General features: G+C 45.3%; 2 protein-coding genes across 2 annotated transcripts in view; both read right to left on the reverse strand.

The window, feature by feature from the left end:
* Nucleotides 1-6128: 6128 nt before the first annotated feature.
* Nucleotides 6129-25595, reverse strand: part of LOC141106826 (uncharacterized) — a 559651-nt gene continuing 540184 nt past the window's right edge. Inside the window, exons 5-6 of the mRNA XM_073597754.1 lie at nt 8562-8768; nt 6129-8463 (exon numbers count right to left, since the gene is read on the reverse strand). Coding sequence (XP_073453855.1) covers nt 8230-8463; nt 8562-8768 — 441 coding nt within the window. The 3' untranslated portion in view covers nt 6129-8229. The remainder of the gene's footprint in view (nt 8464-8561; nt 8769-25595) is intronic.
* Nucleotides 14935-18086, reverse strand: LOC141104880 (uncharacterized). The gene has a single exon (XM_073594668.1). The coding sequence runs from the start codon at nt 18073-18075 to the stop codon at nt 16954-16956; it is 1122 nt and encodes a 373-aa protein (XP_073450769.1). The 5' UTR covers nt 18076-18086; the 3' UTR covers nt 14935-16953.

Genomic DNA, 25595 nt, shown 5'->3' on the forward strand with positions numbered 1-25595 from the left:
CAGGGACTGCAGAAATGATACAAGAGACGGTCAGAAACTGCAGACATGATCAGAAACTGCAGACATGATACAAGAGATGGTCAGAAGCTGCAGACATGATGCAGGAGATGATTATAGACTGCGGACATGATCAGAGGCTGCGGACATGGTCAGAGGCTGGGGACATGGTCAGGTGCTGCGGAAATGGTCAGAGGATGCAGACGTGGTCAGAGGCTGCGGAAATGGTCAGAGGCTGCAGACATGGTCAGAAGCTGCAGAAATGGTCAGAGGCTGCGTATATGGTCAGAGGTGGCGGACATGGTCAGAGGATGCGGACATGTTCAGAGGCTGCAGACATGGTCAGTGACTGCGGGTATATGGTCAGAGGCTGGGGACATGATCAGAGGCTGCGGACATGATCAGAGGCTGCAGAAATGGTCAGAGACTGCGGACATGGTCAGAGGTTGCGGAAATGGTCAGAGGCTGCGGACATGGTCAGAGACTGCAGAAATGGTCAGAGGCTGCAGACATGGTCAGCATCTTCTCTAACATGATCAGCATCCTTCTTCTAATACATTTGCCAGTTATCATTACTTACATCCCTGTGACCGTCCCCTCTGCCTGAGCCCAGCAAAGCCTAGGTGAGTTAAGACCGCCTGCTTCCCCGCCCAAGCACAGCACAGCACAGCAGAGACCGCCCCCCCAACGAGCACAGCCGAGCCCAGCCGAGCGGAGACGGCCCCTCCACCCAAGCACAGCCCAGCCGAGCAGAGACCGCCTCCGCCCAAACACAGTAAAGCAGAGACCGCCTGAGCACAGCTGAGCAGAGACCGCCCCTCTGCCTGAGCACAGCCAAGCGGAGACCACCCGAACACAGTCGAGCCCAGCCAAGCAGAGACCACCCCTGCCAGTCACTTTATGCTGCTCTATGGGAGACTGTATTTGTGTGGCTGTCAGGACTCGGGAGGAGGTGGGGGCTTTTTTTGCGCAAAGTGCCGCCCTAGGCCTGGGCCTTGTCGCCCTAGGCCAAGACACAGCGCTGGTGAAAACAGAGATGGAGAGCTTTCCAGTTGACTATTCACTGGGTTACTGGGTCATGAGACTAGACCACTGGCCAGAACTTGCCAATTGAGCTACTGGGCTGCCCTGCATCCAACATGCTTTCCAAATGGGCATTCAGTGTTGCCAGAGGTTTTTGTTACTGATAATAGAGCATGTCTGTCCACAGACTCTGTGGACTGGCTGACATTTATCAAAATGAATCAGTCCTGGATTACCAGCAGCTACAGTATGAAGTCCCTGATGCCGATGTTGTTGATTAAGTGTTTTTGGGATGTGGAATCTCTGCAAGACTTCTAGGCTGCCTAGCGTTGTGGGTGTTGATTTAATCTGGAAGAATATTTTTGGTGTAGGTTTCATGGGCACAATTAGCATCCAAAGACGAATTTGTCTGCATCTGTTTGACAGGTGCATATCATTGCAATTTTGACAGCAAGGCCAATTCTTGCTGTCATCAAGAGTACCTCTATAGGGTTATGGTGTGAAAGCGCCGCCAACACCCAAAGCCCAATTTCTCTGCACCTTTTACTTCTATCCAAAGTCTGCGGAAGAGACACCAGAATTTTTCCAAAAAATCTCTAATTTTGTTCCCAGTGAACTACATTGTGGCCTCATTATACAGACTGGCTCTGCAAGCCACTGTTTACAAAATAACGAAAGCTTGCAGGGAAAATTACATTTTTTGGGGGCTTTATAAATACAATTATTGCTGCAGCAGGTTCTATACATGGTACAGATGTGCCACTTTACAGGTAGACTAAGGGGACCCCCCAGGCACTATATTGAAAGGATTTTTTTTTCTTTTTATTGTTTTTTCTCATTCTTATGCTTTCACTTTAAGCAAATGTACGTTTTTTTACAAACTTTTTTTCATTGATGCCTCACAGGGCAGTACCCGGACCCCACAACCATTGTATGCCCAATTACTTGCATATAAGCCTTCAAAATGGGCACTTTTGTTTTTCTAAGTTCGAGTCCCATAGATTTCAATGGGGCTTGTTATTTGGTTCTGAACTTTCGCAATGTTTGAAAGTTCTGGTGCAAACCAAACAAGGCTTATGCCTACTGGTCCACAAAATGTATGGGCTGACCCAATCACCCTGCCAGGCCACCTACCTGGGGATTGGTCAGATTCCTATTAATATGCAGATCATAGCCTCTTTGCCTTCACCCACTAGCTTCTAGAAACTTCTGGTAGCTTCTAGAACAAAGGGGAGGTACCAGAGGCCTGACCTGTAGAGTCCTCCTGCTTGACCTAAAGTAACACCGGCCAATTACCCAGACTCACACAGCTACTGTGAGTCAGAATACATTTTCTTCACAACTAGACTGTACACTAGAGGGTGCTACAAGTGGTTGGATTATTATTGTTAGTTTATTTACTTTATATTGTACGATGTCTGCTGTACTCATGAGTGCACGAGGATGATCTCAGTTATTTGTAGCAATCCATGTCTGCTGAAGGAAACAAAGGGATCTATCTTATATGTACGAGGCATTTGCCCAGCCATGAAAAATTCTGTCCGTAATTTAATGAACACGGTGCTTTCCTTTGATCTTTAGTTCCATCAAATGGTTATAATGTGGTATTTTTACCTGAAAAATACTGTACCTCCATTAGTAAAAATGGCGCAACACAACATTATGATCACTAGATGGAACCAATAATCATAGGAAATCAAGAGGAAGAAGATCAAGAAATAAAATACAGCCCAAAATTTTTATATTTGTTTTTATTTAAATTTTTTAAAATAGACCTCTATCTGTTTTTACACAAAATGTACTCAGCCAATGAGAGGTAATGACTCCCTTTTTATTTTCCTCCTGCTATCAATGGCCAACACAGTACAACACTTCATCAATGTCTTTGGTGATCTCTGATCTTCTTATGAACTGTTTCTTACATGATGAAGATCAGCCATGGAGTATATCTGAGGTGTATATCAGGGTGTGCTTCTTCCCCACATGTCCAGCAACATTCATATACAAGACATTTCCCGCACTCACTAACACACCTCGAGGGTTGTGTGGGACCCCTGATGTACAGGAAGACAGGACTTCAGTGAGGAACATTTCCCTCAGTCAGACCAGGAAAGTTCGTTCTCCTCCGTGTCCAATCTCAGATGACTGTAAACAGAGGACTTCTGTGACTGACCATTCCCGTACGCAGGACAGGAAAGTGGCTTCTCCCTCAAGTGAGATCTCTCATGTATGACAAGCCTTGATTTATATACAAAACTTTTCCCACATTCAGGACAGGAACACGGCTTCTTCCTCATGTGAGATCTCTGATGTATGTAAAGATTGCTTATCCTTGAAAAATATTTTCCACATTCAGAACACGAATACCGTTTCTGCCGAGTGTGCAATTTCTGATGTCTATAAAGAATGGACTTATCTGAAAAACATTTACCGCACTCAAGACAAGAAAACGGCTTCTCCCCCGTGTGAGACCTCTGATGTGTGACAAGCCTTGATTTATTTACAAAACGTTTCCCACATTTAGGACAGGAATACGGCTTCTCCCCTGTATGAGATCTCTGATGTGCGTTCAGATTGGACTGCATAGAAAAACATTTCCCGCACTCAGGACAGGAATACGGCTTCTCATCTGTGTGATATCTTTTATGAACATTAAGATGGGATTTCGAATAGAAACACTTCCCGCACTCAGCACAGGAATATGGCCTCTCTCTGGTGTGAGATCTTTTATGCACATTAAGATCGTAGTTAGAACGGAAACACTTTCTGCACTCACTACAGGAAAACCTCTTCTGTTTTGGAAGGACGGCACCATCCCGCACAGTCTGAGGTTCCTCAGGATAAGAGGAATACGATGGTCCGGCACTGTCCCTCACAGCCTGAGGTTCCTCAGGATAAGAGGAATACGATGGTCCGGCACTGTCCCTCACAGCCTGAGGTTCCTCAGGATAAGAGGAATACGATGGTCCGGCACCATCCCTCACAGTCTGAGGTTCCTCAGGATAAGAGGAATACGATGGTCCGGCACCGTCCCTCACAGTCTGAGGTTCCTCAGGATAAGAGGAATACGATGGTCCGGCACCGTCCCTCACAGTCTGAGGTTCCTTAGGATAAGTGGAATACGATGGTCCGGCACCGTCCCGCACAGTCTGAGGTTCCTCAGGATAAGAGGAATATGATGGTCCGGCACCGTCCCTCACAGTCTGAGATTCCTCAGGATAAGAGGAATACGATGGTCCATCTACACTGTGTGGTGCCGGATGGACATTTGAGGTAGTCGGGTTTTCTCCTGGACTATACTGTGTGATGTCCTCATCTTCTACTTTACAGTCTGGAGACAAAGTGAGACAATCCTCTGAGGTTTTCCTCATCTCCCGTCCATCTACTAAAATAGAAATACAAAGATTATTACTAGACATGAGCAGATTGTGTCCCCTAACCAACCAAGATGGAGACTGGACCGATCCTGAAGACCACCATCATTGGGTAACTGACAGATGGAGGATGTTATCACATTATTATCAACATGTAAGATAGAACACGAAAGGCACATAGCGGAGGAGAGTAAAAAAAAATCCCAAGAAATTCTTTAAGTACATAAATAGTAAGAAAACGAGGTCATATCATATTGGTCCCATAAAGAATGATGAAGGGAATCTGGTTACTAAGAATCAGGGGTCTTCAGTAATCAAAACTGCAATGTTTAATCCCATGACACATCACAGGAAGCACCCTAATGGCTAACAGAGGATAGAATTAGAAATAGACTTAAAAAACTTAACATTAATAAGTCACCGGGACCAGATGGCTTGCACCCGAGGGCCCTTAAGGAACTCAGTCAAGTAATTGCCAGACCATTGTTCCTAATTTTTACAAACAGTCTACTGACTGGAATAGTACCAGCTGATTGGAGAAAAGCCAATGTAGCACCAATATTTAACCAAGATACATCCCTGGGGATTACAGACCAGTTAGCCTAACATCAATAGTATGTAAACTCTTGAAGGGGATGATAAAGGACTATATACAAGATTTTAGTAATGAGAATGATATCATTAGCAGTAATCAGCATGGATTCATGAAGAATCGTTCTTGACAAACCAATCTATTAACCTTCTATGAGGAGGTGAGTTGCCATCTAGATAAAGGAAGGCCCGTAGACGTGGTGTATCTGGATTTTGCAAAATCATTTGACACAGTTCCCCATAAACGTTTACTGTATAAAGTAAGGTGCGTTGGCATGGACCATAGGGGGAGTACATGGATTGAAAACTGGCTACAAGGGCGAGTTCAGAGGGTGGTGATAAATGAGGGGTACTCGGAAAGGTCAGGGGTGGGTAGTGGGGTCCCCAGGGTTCTGGGCTGGGACCAAATGTAAAATAATGTATTTGGGTGGCAAAAATCTGAATGCAATCTATACACTGGGGGGAGAACCTCTGGGGGAATCTAGGATGGAAAAGGACCTGGGGGTCCTAGTAGATGATAGGCTCAGCAATGGCATGCAATGCCAAGCTGCTGCTAACAAAGCAAACAGAATATTGGCATTAAAAAGGGGATCAACTCCAGAGATAAAACGATCATTCTCCCGCTCTACAAGAATCTGGTCCGGCCGCACCTGGAGTATGCTGTCCAGTTCTGGGCACCAGTCCTCAGGAAGGATGTACTGGAAATTCAGCGAGTACAAAGAAGGGCAACAAAGCTAATAAAGGGTCTGGAGGATCTTAGTTATGAGGAAAGGTTGTGAGCTCTGAACTTATTCTCTCTGGAGAAGAGACGCTTGAGAGGGGATATGATTTCAATGTACAAATACCGGACTGGTGACCCCACAATATATAAATACCGGACTGGTGGCCCCACAATAGGGAGAAAACGTTTCCACGAAAGGGAATTTACCAAGACACGTGGCCATTCAGTAAAATGAAAAGAAAATTGGTAGAAACCCTAAACTGCGTAGAGGGTTCTTTACTGTAAGAGCGGCAAAGATGTGGAATTCCCTTCCACAGGCGGTGGTCTCAGCGGGGAGCATCGATAGTTTAAAAAAACTATTAGATAAGCATCTGAATGACCACAACATACAGGGATATATAATGTAATACTGACACATAATCACAGACATAGGTTGGACTTGATGGACTTGTGTCTTTTTTCAACTTCACCTACTATGTAACTATGTAAAAGTCTGTGCTCCAATCAAATCATCAGATATAAAATGTCCAGCTAGTAGGAAATGGGTGTAACAAAAGAGAATACATATTATGTGTATATATAGCAGTGGGTGGAGAGCAGAGAGCAGAAGTCAGGAGTATGTAATGTACAATATAGAGTATATAGTGCAGGGGTCAGGAGTATGTAATGTACAATATAGAGTATATAGTGCAGGGGTCAGGAGTATGTAATGTACAACATAGAGTATATAGTGCAGGGGTCAGGAGTATGTAATATACAACATAGAGTATATAGTGCAGGGGTCAGGAGTATGTAATGTACAACATAGAGTATATAGTACAGGGGTCAGGAGTATGTAATGTACAATATAAATTATACAGTGTAAGGGTCAGGACTTATAATATTGGTACTCGGTAATCAGTGGTGGATGAAATGTTTACTGGAGACAAGTTGCAGAGGTCCCACATCGCTGCCTCCCATCTCCTGAGACTGCACTCAGTGACTTGGGTCTGAGACTATACAGACATATCCCCCAACCCGGCACAGACAGCAAATAACAGAGCAAGTAACCCCGGGAGAATTGTTCTGTCAGAGATCTTGCTAGACCCGGCATGGGGCAGAAGACTCAAGGTCTGTTGGCCGTATCCGCCTCCCCAGACTATTTTATGTGGCCCTCACACCTAAGGTTTTTTCAGCCAGAACATGGTGGAACTCCATTCTGCCACCTCCGTCTCGCCCTCCGCTCATCACTATCACTTGTACACATAGAAGCCTCCTGTGATTAGAAGAACAGCTTTCCTCTCGGTGGCTCTCACCGATCCCTGCCTGCCCGGCACTCACAGCGAGGACAAGGAAGATGCAGAGACAGGTGCAGTGTGGGAGGGGACACCATGTGGTAAGCGGCATTGTGATCCCTATCTGTGTCCGGGTGTACAAACACCAACCAATGACCTCCCTGCATGTGAGAGAGGTGGAGCCACCTACAGTTCCGGGAGGTACTAGAGATGGGCCAGGTAGGTGAGATACAAGGAAGGTTTTGTGTGGGGGGGGAGAGATGAGAGCTGAGAAGGGAGGTGTATGCAGAGGTGGGGGATGGAGGAGAATGGTGCAGAGGTCAGAGCCAAGGAGGGCTGGAAGTGAGATGTGCATAGACTGTGAAAGAGAGCTGAACCCTGCACACTGTGCACAGCGCACCCCTAAACCCTGCACTCTGTATGTAGTGCACCCCTAAACCCTGCACTCTGTATGTAGTGCACCCCTCAACTCTGCACTCTGTATGTAGTGCACCCCTAAACCCTGCACTCTGTATGTAGCGCACTCCTCCGTGGCTCGGTTGAGTTCCTGTACCTATTGTCTGAGAAATTGCTTTAGATAGCCTTACAGATGCACCCAGTTCTTTGAGGGCAATCAGAATGCTGATGCATCCCATGATAAAATTGAGTTTGACACCCCTGCATTACGTGTTTGAGCAATGTCTATGGTGAAAATCAACATTTTGCTGTCAGCTGAACCCCAGAATCTCCATAAATCCAGTCTAGATACATAAATTGTGTCTGCAGCACAGAGAAGGAAGATTATCCGAGAGAAATACAGGAATACAGGACGGGGAACACAGCTCAGGAAAGTGACCAGGGGATTACAGGCTGATATCATCCAGTCCCCGCCCTACTCTGGACCAATCAGTGAGCAGTATGGGTGGAGGAATGTGTGACGGACTCCAGACACCCTGTTGGGTATTTTCGCCAAGAAACTACTTCCCAAGTCCTGGAACATGAGACCAATGGATATGGTTATAGAAACCCCAAGGACCAGACAACACCAGTCTTGGAGTACACCAGAAAAATGAACTGCTTTATTTGAGAAACACACTGAATTTATACAGCAAACCATCAGATAAGAGCTACTCCCATTATCTCAGACAAAGGCCACCTTACACAGTAGAGCTAGACCTATTATCATAACAATGACCTCCTTAGACAGTCCGGCTCCCCGGACTAACTTGCATAAGAAGCCACAAGCAATTAGTGACCAGCTCTGGATAACTTAAGAATACATTATAACAGAGAGTTCTCCAGGCCATGGTTCTCCTGCAGCCCAAAGTCTGTGACAGAATATATTTAGTGTTAATGACCCACCTGTGCTGATCTCTGTAGGAGTGTCCTCCTCTATAAATGTCCCCGTTATTCCATCCTCCTCCATAGACTGCTGATCATCCCTCACATACCTCTCTTCTTCTTCTGCTTTAACCTCAAATTCTATATCGATTGGATCTCCACTCTAAAAAGAGAAAATATAATCTGTAAAATATAAGCTTGCATACAAAATACACACATCATCTCCACCAGTCTATGTTGTAGAAGTTCCATCCCACCAACCTTGTAACAGTGAGGGATGGTGTGATCTTCCTGTGTGGAATCCCGGGAATACAGAGGACGGGGACATCTCTCTGGTGGGTTCCTGGTATTAGGTGGCTCCATCATATCCTTGTGTCCTTCTGAAAACTCCTCCATCACTCCATACTCCTCATCCTCCTCTTTATACTCTTCTTTAACATCAATATTATCATCCCCGAGGTTTCCACTCTGAATATATAATAAAATATTCATTGTAATAAACACGCTTGTGTATAAATCATAACTACCAATAATTGTTCCTCATCTACCTGATGATGGTGAGGGATGGTGTGACCTTCCTGTGTGGAATCCCGGGAATACAGAGGATGGGGACATCTCTCTGGTGGGTTTCTGTAGCTGGATGACTCCACCATGGTGTCCTGGTACAGATCTTTGTGTATTTCCTCCATCACCCCATCCTCATCATCCTCCTCTTTTATCTCTTCTTTAATCTCAACTTTAGGATCTCTCAGGATTCCACTCTGAATATTTAATAAAAATGACATCAATGGTAACAATGCAGATAATGTACAGATCCTAATGATACTATCAGAGATTGTTCCTCATCTACCTGATGATGGTGAGGGATGGTGTGATCTTCCTGTGTGGAATCCCGGGAATACAGAGGACGGGGACATCTCTCTGGTGGGTTCCCATTACTGGATCCATCTGTAGGAAACACACACACTGACTGAATACATTGTTTCTATGTGTTTATCAGATGATGGGGGATCTAGGTGGAGCCTCCGTACTGCTCTCTCCTTTACAATAAAGTCTCCTCTTACCCGGTGATGTGAGGGGCGGCTGATTGTCCATCATGACGTCCTTGTAGAGATCCTTGTGTCCTTCTAAATACTCCCACTCCTCCATGGAGAAATAGACAGTGACATCCTGACACCTTATAGGAACCTGACACACACAATGATACAGTCACCATCCAGACACATCCCTTGTCTGTTACTGGATAATGTCCCAGAATTCCCAGAATCCTCCTCACCTCTCCTGTCAGCAGCTCCATCATCTTCTTGGTGACTTCTAGAATCTTCTCCATGTTGTGTCTCTCAGGTTTTAGGGAGTCACATGGAGGCACTGTGATGGTCATATGATCACCTGACTTCACAAGAGGAAATCTCTGTATTGGGGAACCAATAGGAATATCATGTTAGAATCCCAGAATCCTCCTCACCTCTCTGGTCAGGTCTGTGTTTTATTAATAGAGATAAGAGTGATGTCATGTGACCTCCCAGAATCCTCCTCACCTCTCCGGTCAGGTCTGTGTTTTATTAATAGAGATAAGAGTGATGTCATGTGACCTCCCAGAATCCTCCTCACCTCTCCGGTCAGGTCTGTGTTTTATTAATAGAGATAAGAGTGATGTCATGTGACCTCCCAGAATCCTCCTCACCTCTCCGGTCAGGTCTGTGTTTTATTAATAGAGATAAGAGTGATGTCATGTGACCTCCCAGAATCCTCCTCACCTCTCCGGTCAGGTCTGTGTTTTATTAGTAGAGATAAGAGTGATGTCATGTGACCTCCCAGAATCCTCCTCACCTCTCCGGTCAGGTCTGTGTTTTATTAATAGAGATAAGAGTGATGTCATGTGACCTCCCAGAATCCTCCTCACCTCTCCGGTCAGGTCTGTGTTTTATTAATAGAGATAAGACTGATGTCATGTGACCTCCCAGAATCCTCCTCACCTCTCCGGTCAGGTCTGTGTTTTATTAATAGAGATAAGAGTGATGTCATGTGACCTCCCAGAATCCTCCTCACCTCTCCGGTCAGGTCTGTGTTTTATTAATAGAGATAAGAGTGATGTCATGTGACCTCCCAGAATCCTCCTCACCTCTCCGGTCAGCAGGTAGATGATCTCCAGGGTGAGGTTTAGTATCTTCTCAGTCATGTGACTCCGGTCCTCCTCCATCCTCATTGGTGCCGTCATTTGATCTATACAGGTCTCCTTGTAGACGGATAACTTTGGGAAATAAAAGTAAGAATTATTTGGATGGTGTTGGTCACACAATAATAGGATGTGTGTGGGGGGAGGGGGAATAGGAGGGTTGCTGTTAGGGATGAGCTTCGAGTTCAAGTCGAACATCGGCTGTTCGCAAGGGGATCGGGGATCAGGGAATTGGCACGTCTGTGTACCCGTTGCACTTTTTTGTGAGCACTCTTTATGTGTGTGCACATAAATAATTTTTATGCGCCGGGTGAAGTTTTTGGGTGTGTTTTGCACGCCATAGGCTTTCAATTAAAAAAAAAAAAAAAAAAAATCGGCTGTTTGCCAGTTCGCCGAACAGCGAACAATTTGGGGTGTTCGCCGCAAATTAGAATGCCGCGGAACACCCTTTAAAAGTCTATGGGAGAAATCAAAAGTGCTAATTTTAAAGGCTTATATGCATGGTATTGTCATAAAAAGTGTTTGGGGACCCGGGTCCTGCCCCAGGGGACATGTATCAATGCAAAAAAAAGTTTTAAAAACGGCCGTTTTTTCGGGAGCAGTGATTTTAATAATGCTTAAAGTCAAACAATAAAAGTGTAATATTCCTTTAAATTTCGTACCTGGGGGGTGTCTATAGTGTGCCTGTAAAGGGGCGCATGTTTCCCGTGTTTAGAACAGTCTGACAGCAAAATGACATTTCGAAGGAAAAAACCCATTTAAAACTACTCGTGGCTATTAATGAATTGCTGGTCCGACAATACACATAAAAGTTCATTGATAAAAACAGCATGGGAATTCCCCACAGGGGAACCCCGAACCAAAATTTTTAAAAAAACTGACGTGGGGGTCCCCCTTAAATTCCATACCAGGCCCTTCAGGTCTGGTATGGATATTAAGGGGAACCCCGGCCAAAATTAAAAAAAAAAAAAATGACGTGGGAGTCCCCCTAAATTCCATACCAGACCCTGGTATGGATATTAAGGGGAACCCCGGCCAAAATTAAAAAAAAAAATGACGTGGGGGTCCCCCTAAATTCCATACCAGACCCTTCAGGTCTGGTATGGATTTTAAGGGGAACCCTGCGCCAAAAAAAAAAAAAACGGCGTGGGGTCACCCCACGCGTCACACAGCGGGAGCCTCCCTCCATGCCAGCATGGATGCGGAGCGGCCCGAGGAAGAAAATGAAGAAGAGAAGAAGATGAAGAAGAGAAGAAGATGAAGAAGAGAAGAAGATGAAGAGAAGAGCGGGAGCCTCCCCTCATGCCATGGGTGCAGAGATTCTGCTCTATTCTGTTTCTCCTCCTACCTATCACAGCGTTCCTTCGGTGTTACCTACAACTCTGTCTCCTCCTCTCCACTTCCTCTAGGGGTCCCCCAAGGCTCTGTACTTGGACCCCTTCTCTTCTCACTCTACACCTCCTCCCTTGGTCACTTGATAAACTCCCACGGCTTCCAATACCATCTGTACACCAATGACACCCAAATCTATCTGTCTACTCCTCACCTCATATCAGCCTGGATGACGCACCACTTCCATCTCTCTAAAACCGAGCTGATAATATTCCCCGCTACCCGTGCCCCCCTCCATGACTTTTCCATCAAGGTCAATAATGCAACCATCAATCCCATCTCTCATACCAGGGTACTCGGTGTAATCCTAGACTCTGATCTCTCCTTTCAGCCCCAAAGCCAATCGTTGTCAAAAGTTTGTAGACTTCACCTCCGTAACATCTCTAAAATTCACCCTTTTTAACGAATGAAACCACCAAGCTCCTCATTCCCTCCCTCGTTATCTCTCCCCTTGACTATTGTAACTCCCTCCTCATTGGCCGGCCTCTCCATAGGCTCCTCCCCTCTTCCCTCCATTATGAATGCTGCTGCCAAACTCATCTACCTTACCAACCACTCAGTGTCTGCCACCCCTCTCCGCCAATCCCTACACTGGCTTCGCATCGCCCAGCAAATTAAATTCAAAATACTAACCACAACATACAAAGCCATTCACAACTCTGCCCCGAGCTACATCACCAAACTTGTCTCCAAATATCACCCAAATCGTCCTCTCCGCTCTTCTCAAGACCACCTACGCTTGTCTCCAGAGCCTCTCCCATCCTCTGGATCTCCCTACCCCAATCTATCCGGCTATCTCCTACTCTGGCTGCCTTCAGGCGAGCCCTAAATACTCATCTCTTCAGAGAAGTCTATCACACCTCCAACTAATATTTTACCACTTCCCTCAGCCCATTCCCCACAGTTACGACCTTTTGTGCCACCCGCCACACCCTATTAGATTGTAAGCTCTTCTGAGCGTGGCTCTCTTAACCCTCTTTTATTTTACTGTATTCTAACTGTATTGTCTCCCTTTCATATTGTAACGCAATGTTGGCACAATATAAATCCTGTATAATAATATTCTAGGTTTCCACACTATATATGTGTGTATCATCATCTGCTGGAGATAAAAGACGTCACAGTGACTATGGAGGAAGAGGATGGACATGACGGGGGGGTTACTGGGTGTAAATAGAAAATAAGATCTTATTACCTCCTCTGCTGAAACTTCCAGCAATTTCTCCTCTCTACTTCCTCCTGACTCACCTCTCACCCAGAACTTCCTGTCTGTGCCTGACATCACTTCCTGTCTCTATGGTATAAGTGAGAAGATCACCACCTTGTGGAGCTCAGAGGAACTGCAGCCATGAGAGACGTCTCGTAATGTGAACACGGCCTTGTGCGGTGTGTGTATGTACTAATATTATATATATATATATATATATATATATATATATATATATATATGTATATATATATATATATATATATATATGTATATATATATATATATATATATATATATATATATATGTATATATATATATAAAATAAAGCAAAGAAAACCTGAATGCTGCAAAAAAAATAAATTTGTGCGTAGCAGCCAGCGCAATACCCTAATACAAGGCATAGATAAATACAAAAAAGTGCTGCACTGATGTTTTTATATATATATATATATTTGGGATGGGCTATCTGTTCGAGTCGATCAGGAGTTCAACTCGAACATTGGCTGTTCGCCCGTTCACCGAACAGCAAACAATTTGGGGTGTTCGCGGCAAATTCGAAAAGCCGCGGAACACCCTTTAAAAGTCTATGTGAGAAATCTAAAGTTCTAATTTTAAAAGGTTAATATGCAAGTTATTGTCATAAAAAGTGTTTGGGGACCCGGGTCCTGCCCCAGGGGACATGTATCAATGCAAAAAAAGTTTTAAAAACGGCCGTTTTTTCGGGAGCAGTGATTTTAATAATGCTTAAAGTGAAAAAATAAAAGTGTAATATTCCTTTAAATTTCGTACCTGGGGGGTGTCTATAGAATGCCTGTAAAGGGGCGCATGTTTCCCGTGTTTAGAACTGTCTGACAGCAAAATGACATTTCTTAAGGAAAAAAAAAGTAATTTAAAAGTACTAGCACTAGTGCCGGCTAATAATGAATTGTCGGTCCCGACAATACAAATAAAAGTTATTGAAAGTCATTTAAAAAAAAAAAATGCGTGGGGGTCCCCCAAAATTCCATTACCAGGCCCTTCAGGTCTGGTATGGATATTAAGGGGAACTCCGCACCAAAATTAAAAAAAAATGGCTTGGGGTTCCCCTAAAAATCCACACCAGACCCTTATCCGAGCACGCAACCTGGCAGGCCGCAGGAAAAGAGGGGGGGCGAGAGAGCGCCCCCCCTCCTGGACCGTACCAGGCCACATGCCCCCATGGATGTCCCCATGTTGATAGGGACAAGGGCCTCCTCTGATGCAACGCAGGATTTCCGTTGCATCAGAGGGGGTCAGGGTCACTCGTACACGTCACTGGGAAACCCCGGCGTTTCCCCTTGTCAGAGAGGAATGGGGTCACGTGATGGGTGGCCCCGCCCTCAGCTACATAAGAGCTGTCAAGCTGGTGCCACGTCATTGGCTGGGTGCCTCCGGTGGAGGCAGGATCCTGTGTGTGTTCCTCGCTGGAGATCATCCATCGCTGGAGATCGAGAATTGGATTACATCGCTGGAGTAGGAGCGTGGATTTATTGGATTACATCGCTGGAATTTTTTTATTTTTTTTTGCATTTTTAATAAAGGACTTGTCCCAAGTCTCCTGTTGTTTTTTAACATTTTGACACTTTCTTTTTGTGAAATAGTAGGGGTAAAATGTACCCCTTACCAATTCACATGGGGGGGCAGGATCTGGGTGTCCCCTTTGTTAAAGTAGGCTTCCAGATTCCGATAAGCCCCCCGCCCGCAGACCCCCACAACCACCGGGCAAGGGTTGTGGGGATGAGGCCCTTGTCCCCATCAACATGGGGACATCCTCCCCATGTTGAGGGCATGTGGCCTGGTACGGTTCAGGAAGGGGGGCGCTCTCTTGTCCACCCCTCTTTTCCTGCGGCCTGCCAGGTTGCGTGCTCGGATAAGGATCTGGTGTGGATTTTTGGGGGAACCCCACGCCATTTTTTTAAAAATTTTGGTGCAGGGTTCCCTTTTAAATCCATACCAGACCTGAAGGGTCTGGTGTGGATTTTTGGGGGAACCCCACGCCATTTTTTTTTTAATTTTGGCGTGGAGTTCCCCTTAATATCCATACCAGACTTGATGGAATTTTGGGGGACCCCCACACATTTTTTTTTTAATTTTTCAATGATTTTCAATGACTTTTATGTGTATTGTCGGGACCGACAATTCATTAATAGCCGGCACTAGCGCTAGCACTTTTAAATGACTTTATTTTCCTTTAGAAATGTCATTTTGCTCTCGGACTGTTATAAACACGGGAAACATGCGCTACTTTACAGGCATACTATAGACACCCCCCAGGTACAATATTTAAAGGAATATTTCACTTTTATTGTTTTACTTTAAGCATTATTAAAATCACTGCTCCCAAAAAAACGAGCGTTTTTAAAACTTTTTTTTATATGATGCCAACAGTTTGCGCAGCGCTTTACAACATGAGGGCAGATAGTACACTTACAATACAATTTAATACAGGAGGAATCAGAGGGTCTTGGTCATAGGAGCTTACAATCTATGAGTGAGGGTGACGTAATACCAAAAGGTAATAACTGTGGGGGATGGGATGATGGAGAGAATAAAAGTCCCGTTGTTAGGTGGGGGTGGGATAGGTTTTTCTGAAGAGAAGGGTTTTCAGGAATCGTCTAAAAGCAAACAGAGTAGGAGATACAGTAGATGCATCTGAGCGAAGTACATAGGAGTCCAAACTGTATTTTAAAGGCTTGGAGGCTCACTTTTATTTAGCGAAAGAAACGAAAAGTCCACAGATACAGGTACCCACACAGGGGTTCTTCTCCAGCAAAAACAGATAACAGAGAATACCGAGCCACCTGGCTCTCTTAGCTTGTAGTCCTAGCTCCCAGCTCTCTGGTTCTCCTGGCTCACTCAGACTTTAGCTGAAGCACCTCACTGCATGGGCCCACCCCCGGCCTCTGGATAGAGGTTCTCCTGACACCCGTCCTCTAACGCTCCTGAGACTTACAGACTCCCTCCAGTCACCTCAGTCTTTCCAGATTTGCACAGCTGTCCCAACTCTCCCAGTACTGAGGGCAAGGATTCCCCTCCAACATGGGGTGCCTTCTCCTGAGTGGGTCACCTCTCATGGCTGGGGCACACACCTCTCTCCAAACAAAGGCTCTGTTTCCACATGGGATTTTTAAGTTATGGTCAGGCCTGGCTTATAATGAATCTGCACACCTGTTTACTCACATGGCCTGCAGGTCTCCAGCAAGACCTGGACACAGGATTGAAGGCTTCATCCCACCCAAGACACTTTGAAGCCTTCAAGCGGACCCTAGCCTTTGGATTGTGAGACCCACTGAATTTCTTCGGGATGTGTAAGAAGTCCCACACCAGGTCATCCTCCCACTAGGTGCAGGTAGTCTCGATAATATCCATATCAAGTCCTGATATGCAATATTCTCTAATGTACTCAGCCAATGAGAGGTAATGACTCCATTTTTTATTTTAAAAGGCCTAGAGGGCTGCCTTTTAAGTGGTGGGGTTAACGTGTTTTGTCCTGGAAGACGACTTGAGAAAACAGACCTCTTGAGACCTCAAGAGAATGATAGACCTCTAAGTCTCCACACCACAAAATGTACTCAGCCAATGACTCCATTTTTATTTTTCTCCTGCTATCAATGGCCAACACGGTACAACACTTCATCCATGTCTTTGGTGATCTCTGATCTCCTTATCAACTGTTTCTTACATGATGAAGATCAGCCATGGAGTATATCTGAGGTGTATATCAGGGTGTGCTTCTTCCCCACATGTCCAGCAACATTTATATACAAGACATTTCCCGCACTCACTAATACACCTCGAGGGTTGTGTGGGACCCCTGATGTACAGGAAGACAGGACTTCACTGAGGAACAATTCCCTCAGTCAGACCAGGAAAGTTCATTCTCATCTGCGTCCAACCTCAGATGACTGTAAACAGAGGACTTCTGTGACTGACAATTCCCGTACTCAGGACAGGAAAGTGGCTTCTCCTCCCTGTGAGATCTCTGATGTCTGTAATAACTGGACTTATATAAAAAACGTTTCCCACATTCAGGACAGAAATACGGCTTCCCCCTCGTGTGCAGTCTCTGATGGCTGGAAAGCATTGACTTGTATGAAAAACATTTCCCGCACTCAGGACAGGAATACGGCTTTTCCCCCGTGTGAGATCTCTGATGTGCATTAACATTGGACTTTTGTGAAAAACATTTCCCACACTCAGGACAGGAATATGGCTTCTCCCCTGTGTGAGACCTCCGATGTTTGTAAAGATTGGACCTCTCTCGAAAACACTTTTCGCACTCAGGGCAGGAAAATGGCTTCTCACCCGTATGATATCTCTGATGCAGGGAAAGATGGGACTTCTTTAAGAAAAATTTCTCGCACTCAGGACAGGAATATAGTTTTTCACCTGTGTGAGTCCTTTGATGTTCACTAAGTTTGGATTTAAAACTGAAACCCTTCCCGCACTCGATACAGGAGTACGGCTTCTCACCTGTATGAGTTCTTTTATGCTCATTATAATTTGATTTAGAAGCAAAACACTTTCCGCACTCAGTACAGGAATAGGGCTTCTCACCTGTGTGGGATCTTTTATGCTCATTAAAATTGGATTTAAAATTGAAGCACTTCCCACACTCAGCACAGAAAAACTTCTTATCTTTTGGAAGGACGGCACCATCCTGCACAGTCTGAGGTTCCTCAGGATAAGAGGAATACGATGGTCCGGCACCGTCCCGCACAGTCTGAGGTTCCTCAGGATAAGAGGAATACGATGGTCCATCTACACTGTGTGGTGCCGGATGGACATTTGAGGTAGTCGGGTTTTCTCCTGGACTATACTGTGTGATGTCTTCATCTTCTACTTTACAGTCTGGAGACAAAGTGAGACAATCCTCTGAGGTTTTCCTCATCTCCCGTCCATCTACTAAAATAGAAATACAAAGATTATTACTAGACATGAGCTGATTGGTTCCCCTAAACCAGGACTCCGCCCACATCAGGCAGCTTTGTCTCTGAGGATCTTACAATTCTCCCCTCAAGGTAACTAGTAAATGGGTCCTCTGATCTCCTACCAATTCATTTCTTTATTCATGGACCTTAGTCAGAGAGTTAGAGTCAGGACTATGTAATGTACAACATAGAGTATATAGTGCAGGGGTCAGCAGTATGTACCATACAATACACCAATCAGCCATAAAATCATGACCATCCACCTAATATTGAGTAGGTCCCCCTTTTCCAAGATCAAAAACACATCCCCAGGTGCCTAGGTCGAGCAATGCCTATGCCAAAAATCAACATTTTACTGCCAGCACAGAGAATGAAGATTATCAGAGAGAAATACAGGAATACAGGACGGGGAACACAGCTCAGGAAAGTGACCAGGGGATTACAGGCTGATATCACCCAGTCCCCGCCCTACTCTGGACCAATCAGTGAGCAGTATGGGTGGAGGAATGTATTTAGTGATAATGACCCACCTGTGCTGATCTCTGTAGGAGTGTCCTCCTCTATAAATGTCCCCGTTATTCCATCCTCCTCCATAGACTGCTGATCATCCCTCACATACCTCTCTTCTTCTTCTGATTTAACCTCAACTTTAGAATCTCTCAGGTTTCCACTCTGAATATATAATAAAAATGACATCAATGGTAACAATGCAGATAATGTACAGATCCTAATGATACTATCAGTGATTGTTCCTCATCTACCTGATAATGGTGAGGGATGGTGTGACCTTCCTGTGTGGAATCCCGGGAATACAGAGGACGGGGACATCTCTCTGGTGGGTTCCCATTACTGGATCCATCTGTAGGAAACACACACACTGACTGAATACATTGTTTCTATGTGTTTATCAGATGATGGGGGATCTAGGTGGACCCTCCGTACTGCTCTCTCCTTTACAATAAAGTCTCCTCTTACCCGGTGATGTGAGGGGCGGCTGATTGTCCATCATGACGTCCTTGTAGAGATCCTTGTGTCCTTCTAAATACTCCCACTCCTCCATGGAGAAATAGACAGTGACATCCTGACACCTTATAGGAACCTGACACACACAATGATACAGTCACCATCCAGACACATCCCTTGTCTGTTACTGGATAATGTCCCAGAATTCCCAGAATCCTCCTCACCTCTCCTGTCAGCAGCTCCATCATCTTTTTGGTGACTTCTAGAATCTTCTGCATGTTGTGTCTCTCAGGTTTTAGGGAGTCACATGGAGGCACTGTGATGGTCATATGATCACCTGACTTCACAAGAGGAAATCTCTGTATTGGAGAACCAATAGGAATATCATGTTAGAATCCCAGAATCCTCCTCACCTCTCCGGTCAGGTCTGTGTTTTATTAATAGAGATAAGAGTGATGTCATGTGACCTCCCAGAATCCTCCTCACCTCTCCGGTCAGGTCTGTGTTTTATTAATAGAGATAAGAGTGATGTCATGTGACCTCCCAGAATCCTCCTCACCTCTCTGGTCAGCAGGTAGATGATCTCCAGGGTGAGGTTTAGTATCTTCTCAGTCATGTGACTCCGGTCCTCCTTCATCCTCATTGGTGCCGTCATTTGATCTATACAGGTCTCCTTGTAGACAGAAAACTTGGTCACGGTCACGATGGTGTTGGTCACACAATAATAGGATGCGGGGGGGGGGTAAAAAGAGGGTTGCTTTACATTGAAGAACTATTGCCTCCATGGGAACACTTTTAGTCCGGCCTATTTAGGGCTTTCTACATTTTTGATAGCCTTGTGCCGTATAAAAATTTCCCTTTTTTTCTGTTGGGTTTGTTTGGTTTCTGAACTGGATTTGATTAGTATTAGATCTGCAGACAAGGAATGATAAATATGATCTGTTTGCAGTGCTGTGAGGTCAATGGAGGATCATCATGATGTCCAGGAAGGGGAACCTCCTACACAAATGGACTCATCTCTAGGTAGGTCTGCTATATGGTCTCTCACGCTATCCTCGTAACGGCAGGTGCAATGCCCAGCTCGTTACCTGAATACTAGGATGCATGAATTCCACATTTAAATTTTACAGAGTGCGGCCATCCAGAATTTTTGTGCATCCTAAGGGGAACTTGTTGACTTTTGGTCGTAGTTGCCGGTTAATCAGGATATCTGCCAGAACTCCGGCTGCAAGGCTCCAATCTCTCCCGCTTTAGTGGCACCTTCCCCTCCACTCTAAAGCATGCACAGATCACTCCCATACTTAAAAAGCCCTCATCTCTTTGCTCCCGTTCACCTCTAAACTTCTAGAACACTTAGTCCACAACCATCTTAGCTCCTACCTCAGTGAAAATAACCTTCTTGACCCCTTACAGTCTGGCTTTTACTCGCAGCACTCCATGGAAACTTCCTTACTAAAACTCACAACGATTTACTGCTAAATCCAATGGCCACTACTCCATACTCTTTCTACTTAACCTGTCTCTAGCCTTTGATACTGTTGACCATTCGCTCCTCCTCAATAAACTCTGTTCCTTTGACCTCCACGATTCTGCTCTATTCTGGTTCTTCTCCTACCTATCACAGCGCTCCTTCGGTGTTACCTACAACTCTGTCTCCTCCTCTCCACTTCCTCTAGGGGTCCCCCAAGGCTCTGTACTTGGACCTCTTCTCTTCTCGATCCACACCTCCTCCAATGGTCACTTGATAAACTCCCACGGCTTCCAATACCATCTCTACACCAATGACACCCAAATCTATCTGTCTACTCCTCACCTCTCCCCTTCAGTCTACTCTCCCATTTCTTACTTACTGACATATCAGCCTGGATGACGCACCACTTCCTTAAAGTAAATCTCTCTAAAACCGAGCTGATAATATTCCCTGCTACCCATGCCCCCCTCCATGACTTTTCCATCAAGGTCAATAATGCAACCATCAATCCCCATCTCTCATACCAGGGTACTCGATGTAATCCTAGACTCTGACCTCTCCTTTCAGCCCCAAATCCAATCGTTGTCAAAAGTTTGTAGACTTCACCTCCGTAACATCTCTAAAATTCACCCTTTTTAACTAATGAAACCACCAAGCTCCTCATTCCCTCCCTTGTTATCTCTCGCCTTGACTATTGTAACTCCCTCCTCATTGGCCGGCCTCTCCATAGGCTCCTCCCCTCTTCAGTCTATCATGAATGCTGCTGCCAGACTTATCCACCTTACCAAACACTCAGTGTCTGTCACCCCCAATACTAACCACAACATACAAAGCCATTCACAACTCTGCCCCGAGCTACACCACCAATCTTATCTCGAAAATATCACCCAAATCGTCCTCTCAAGACCTCCTACTCTCTACCTCCCATGCTTGTCTCCAGAGCCTCTCCCATCCTCTGGATCTCCCTACCCCAATCTGTCCGGCTATCTCCTACTCTTGCTGCCTTCAGGGGAGCCCTAAATACTCATCTCTTCAGAGAAGTCTATCACGCCTCCCACTAATGGTTTACCACTTCCCTCATCTCATTCCCCACAGTTACGACCTTTTGTACCACCTGCCCCACCCTATTAGATTGTAAGCTCTTCTGAGCAGGGTCCCCTTATTCCTCTTTTATTTTACTGTATTCTAACAGAATTGTCTCCCTTTCATATTGTAAAGCAACGTTGCCACAATATAAATCCTATATTTAAATAATCTAGGTACACACTATATATGTGCTGGAGATAAAAGACGTCACAGTGACTATGGAGGAAGAGGACGGAACATGACGGGGGGTTACTGGGTGTAAATAGAAAATAAGATCTTATTACCTCTTCTGCTACTCCCAGCAATGTCTCCTCTCTGCTTCCTCCTGACTCCCCTCTCACCCGAAACTTCCTATTTATACCTGACATCACTTCCTGTCTTCCATAGAGACTTCCTGTATAGATAGAGGCGAGATCACCATCTTGTGGAGCTCAGAGGAACTGCAGCCCCCCGAGAAACGTCTCGTAGTGTGAACACGGCCTTGTGCTGTGTGTGTATGTACTGTATATCCTTATAGATGGGGTCATCTCCAGTCCCACCAAGGGGGATATATATACAGGGCTTTTTTTCAGGGGGAACTCAGTTCCACCACCTCTGGCTCAGACCCTTTGGTGCTTGCTCACCACAGACACTTGTAAACACAGAAGTCTGGTTTATGTGTTTACAAGTGACAGCTCTGCATTCTGTGTGTAATGCAATCCTAATATTTAATGCCCCTTTAAGGCCCTTCTACTGTTTGTGAAATATGACCACACCCATTATTTGATGTGAGTTGGAGGGTGTGTGTAGGGGGGGGGGTTTGGGGGGTCGTGGTTGAGTTCCAGCACCTATATATATATATGTAAAGCAAAGAAAATCTGAATGCCCCAAAAAAAGTATTAGTGAGTAGTAGAGAGCACAATATCCTAATACAAGGCATACATAAATAAATACAAAAAAGTGCTGCACTGATGTTTTTGTATATATATATATATATATATATATATATATATATATATATATATATATATATATATAGATACATAAATCTATTTTATGATATAGGGGTTGCTTAGCTCAATAGTAGATTGTTATTATTATACGGGATTTATATATTATTATTATAGAGGATTTATATGGCGCCAACAGTTTGTGCAGCGCTTTACAACATGAGGGCAGACAGTACAGTTACCATACAATTTAATACAGGAGGAATCAGAGGGTCTTGCTCATAAGAGCTTACAAACTAAGAGTGAGGGTGACGTGATACCAAAGGTAATAACTGTGGGGGATGGGCTGATGGAGAAAATAAAAGTCCCGTTGTTAGGTGGGGGGTGGGATAGGCTTCTCTGAAGAGAAGGGTTTTCAGGAATCATCTAAAAGCAAATAGAGTAGGAGATACAGTAGATGCGTTTGAGTGGAGTCCCCAACGGTCCAAACTGTATTTTAAAGGCTTGGGGGCCCACTTTTATTTAGCGAAAGAAACGAAAAGTCCACAGACACAGTTGCCCACGCAGGGGTTCTTCTCCAGCTTAAAGCGGAGTTCCACCCATTTAAAAGTCAGCAGCTACAAAGAGTGTAGCTACTGACTTTTAATAATCAGACACTAACCAGACACTAACTCCTCTCCGTGGCGCCGGCATTTTAACTGTGGGCGCCTGGTTGTAGTTTCACAGCCAGGCGCGCACTGCGTGAATTGCCGGGCAATCTTCTGGGACCTGTGATGTGTCCAGAAGATTGCAGGGAGGGAGGGGGGGAGAGGTGATCTTCCTTCTGGCGTCACCGCGCCAGGGGAGAAAGTGGGCGTTGGGTGCCTGTAAAAACAGGGTACCTGCTCCCCCCCCCCCCAAAAAAAAAAATGACATGCCAAATGTCAGGGGGTCACGAGAACTTAAACCGGAAGTTCCATTTTTGGGTGGAATTCCGCTTTAAACAGATAACAGAGAACACCGAACCACCCAGTTCTCTCAGTTTGTAGTCCTAGCTCCCAGCTCTCTGGTTCTCTTGGCTCACTCAGCCTTTAGCTGCGGCACCTCATTGCATGGGCCCACTGCTGGCCTCTGGATAGGGGTCCTCCTGACACTCCAGGCTCTCATTCTCCCAAGACTTACAAACTTCCTGCAGTCACCTCAGCTATCTCAGTCTCCCCAGATTTGCACAGCTGTCCAAACCCTCCCAGTCCTGTGGGCAAAAACTCCCTCCAATATGGGGTGCCTTCTCCTGAGTGGGTCACCTATCCTGGCTGGAGCACGCACCTTTCTCCAAACAAAGGCTCTGTCTCCAAATGGGAATCTTACGGTATGGTCAGGCCTGGCTTATAACGAATCTGCACACCTGTCCACTCACATGGCCTGCAGGTCTCCAGCAAGACCCGGACACAGGATTGAAGGCTTCATCCCACCCAAGACACTTTGAAGCCTTCAATGTCCATGACATCTTCAGGGACATACAGGTAGTTCAATCCCCATTCTAGTGCAGTCCTCCTTTGCACTTCTTGCTGGAATCTTGAAAAACAGGGAAGTTCCCTGATCCTGCCCTGTCCAGGGAGGGCATAGGATTGCGGGGATCTAACGATCTAGTCCCGATATGCAACATTCTGGGACTGGGTGCTGGCCCAAGTACCACACAGTCCTGACTTTACTCGATGCTGCATATAAGCTGAGCTCAACTGCAGCCCTTCTCCACAGGTAACAGCCGCTCAGCTGTCAGCTAATCGCCAGCTCCTATCTCTCCACAGTTACTCAGATGTTGATGATATCCTGCTCGTCAGTCCTGCCTACTTAAGACATACAATCCAGTGGATCTCTGCCTTCGCCTTGGTCACATCACAGAAACTATCTCCTGCGATCCTGTACAAGACATGCTTTGCTGACATCCCTTCTGGCTCCAGATCCTGCTTGCTGTTCCACTACATTGATCCCTGACTTCTGGCTTGGCTGACTATCCGTTCCGATTACTGAACTTTGGCTATATTTTGACTACGTTTGTTCTTTTTACTTTCATTATTAAACAAGTGTAATTACCTGTACTTCTGTCTCGGCCTGATTCCATGGTTTCTGACACACTGATACCAACAATGGGACACTATTTCTTCCACTGATACCAACAATGGGGCACTATTCCTTCCACTGATACCAACAATGGGGCTTTATTCCTTCCACTGATACCAACAATGGGGGCACTATTTCTTCAACTGATACCAACAATGGGGCACCATTCCTTCCACTGATACCAACAATGGGGCACTATTCCTTCCTCTGATACAAACAATAGGGCACTATTCCTTCCACTGATACCAACAATAGGGCATTATTCCTTACACTGATACCAACAAGGGGGGCACTATTCCTTCCACTGATACCAACAATAGGGCACTATTCCTTCCACTGACGCTGGGGCATTTTCTACTCCCACTAGCCACAGTCCGGCCTCCCTAAACCTTGAAGTATAGTAAACTGCCCCTTTGTTTATAAAGTTTGGAGACCCCTGCTCTATATCATTTATGAATAAATTAAACAGAATTGGTCCCAAGACAGAACCTTGTGGTACCCCACTTTCCACTCCAGACCAGTCTCAGCACACGTTATTTATCACCACCCTTTGGACACGCTCCGGTAACCAGTTTTCTATCCAAGAACAAACCTTATGGTCCATGCCTACAGACCTCGGCTTGTAGATTAAGCGTTTGTGGGGAACCGCACCGGATGCAATATCCAGATACACCACATTCACAGGCCTCCCCTTTTCTAGATGGCAGCTCAGTTCCTCATAGAATGTTAGCAGATTGGTTTGGCAAGAACGACCCTTCAAAAACCCATGCTGATTACTAATAATGATACTGTTTCCATCAGCAAATTATTGGATATAGTCCCTTATCATCCCCTCCAATAATTTACATACTATTGATGTTAGGCTGACTGGCCTGTAAGTTCCCAGGAATATGTCTCTGCCCTTTTTTGAATAATGGTACCACATTGGCTTTTCTCCAATCATCTGTTACCATTCCCGTCAGTAAGATTAGGAATAATGGTCTGGCGAGTTCTTTGAGGACTCTCGGGTGTAAGCCAT

The sequence above is a fragment of the Aquarana catesbeiana genome, linkage group LG08 (assembly GCF_042186555.1).
Source record: "Aquarana catesbeiana isolate 2022-GZ linkage group LG08, ASM4218655v1, whole genome shotgun sequence".
Lineage (NCBI taxonomy): Eukaryota > Metazoa > Chordata > Amphibia > Anura > Ranidae > Aquarana > Aquarana catesbeiana.

Coding starts and splice junctions, on each gene's coding strand:
- LOC141104880 (XM_073594668.1), bottom strand. CDS start 18,075: ATGTGGGCGGAGTCCTGGTTTAGGGGAACCAATCAGCTCATGTCTAGT.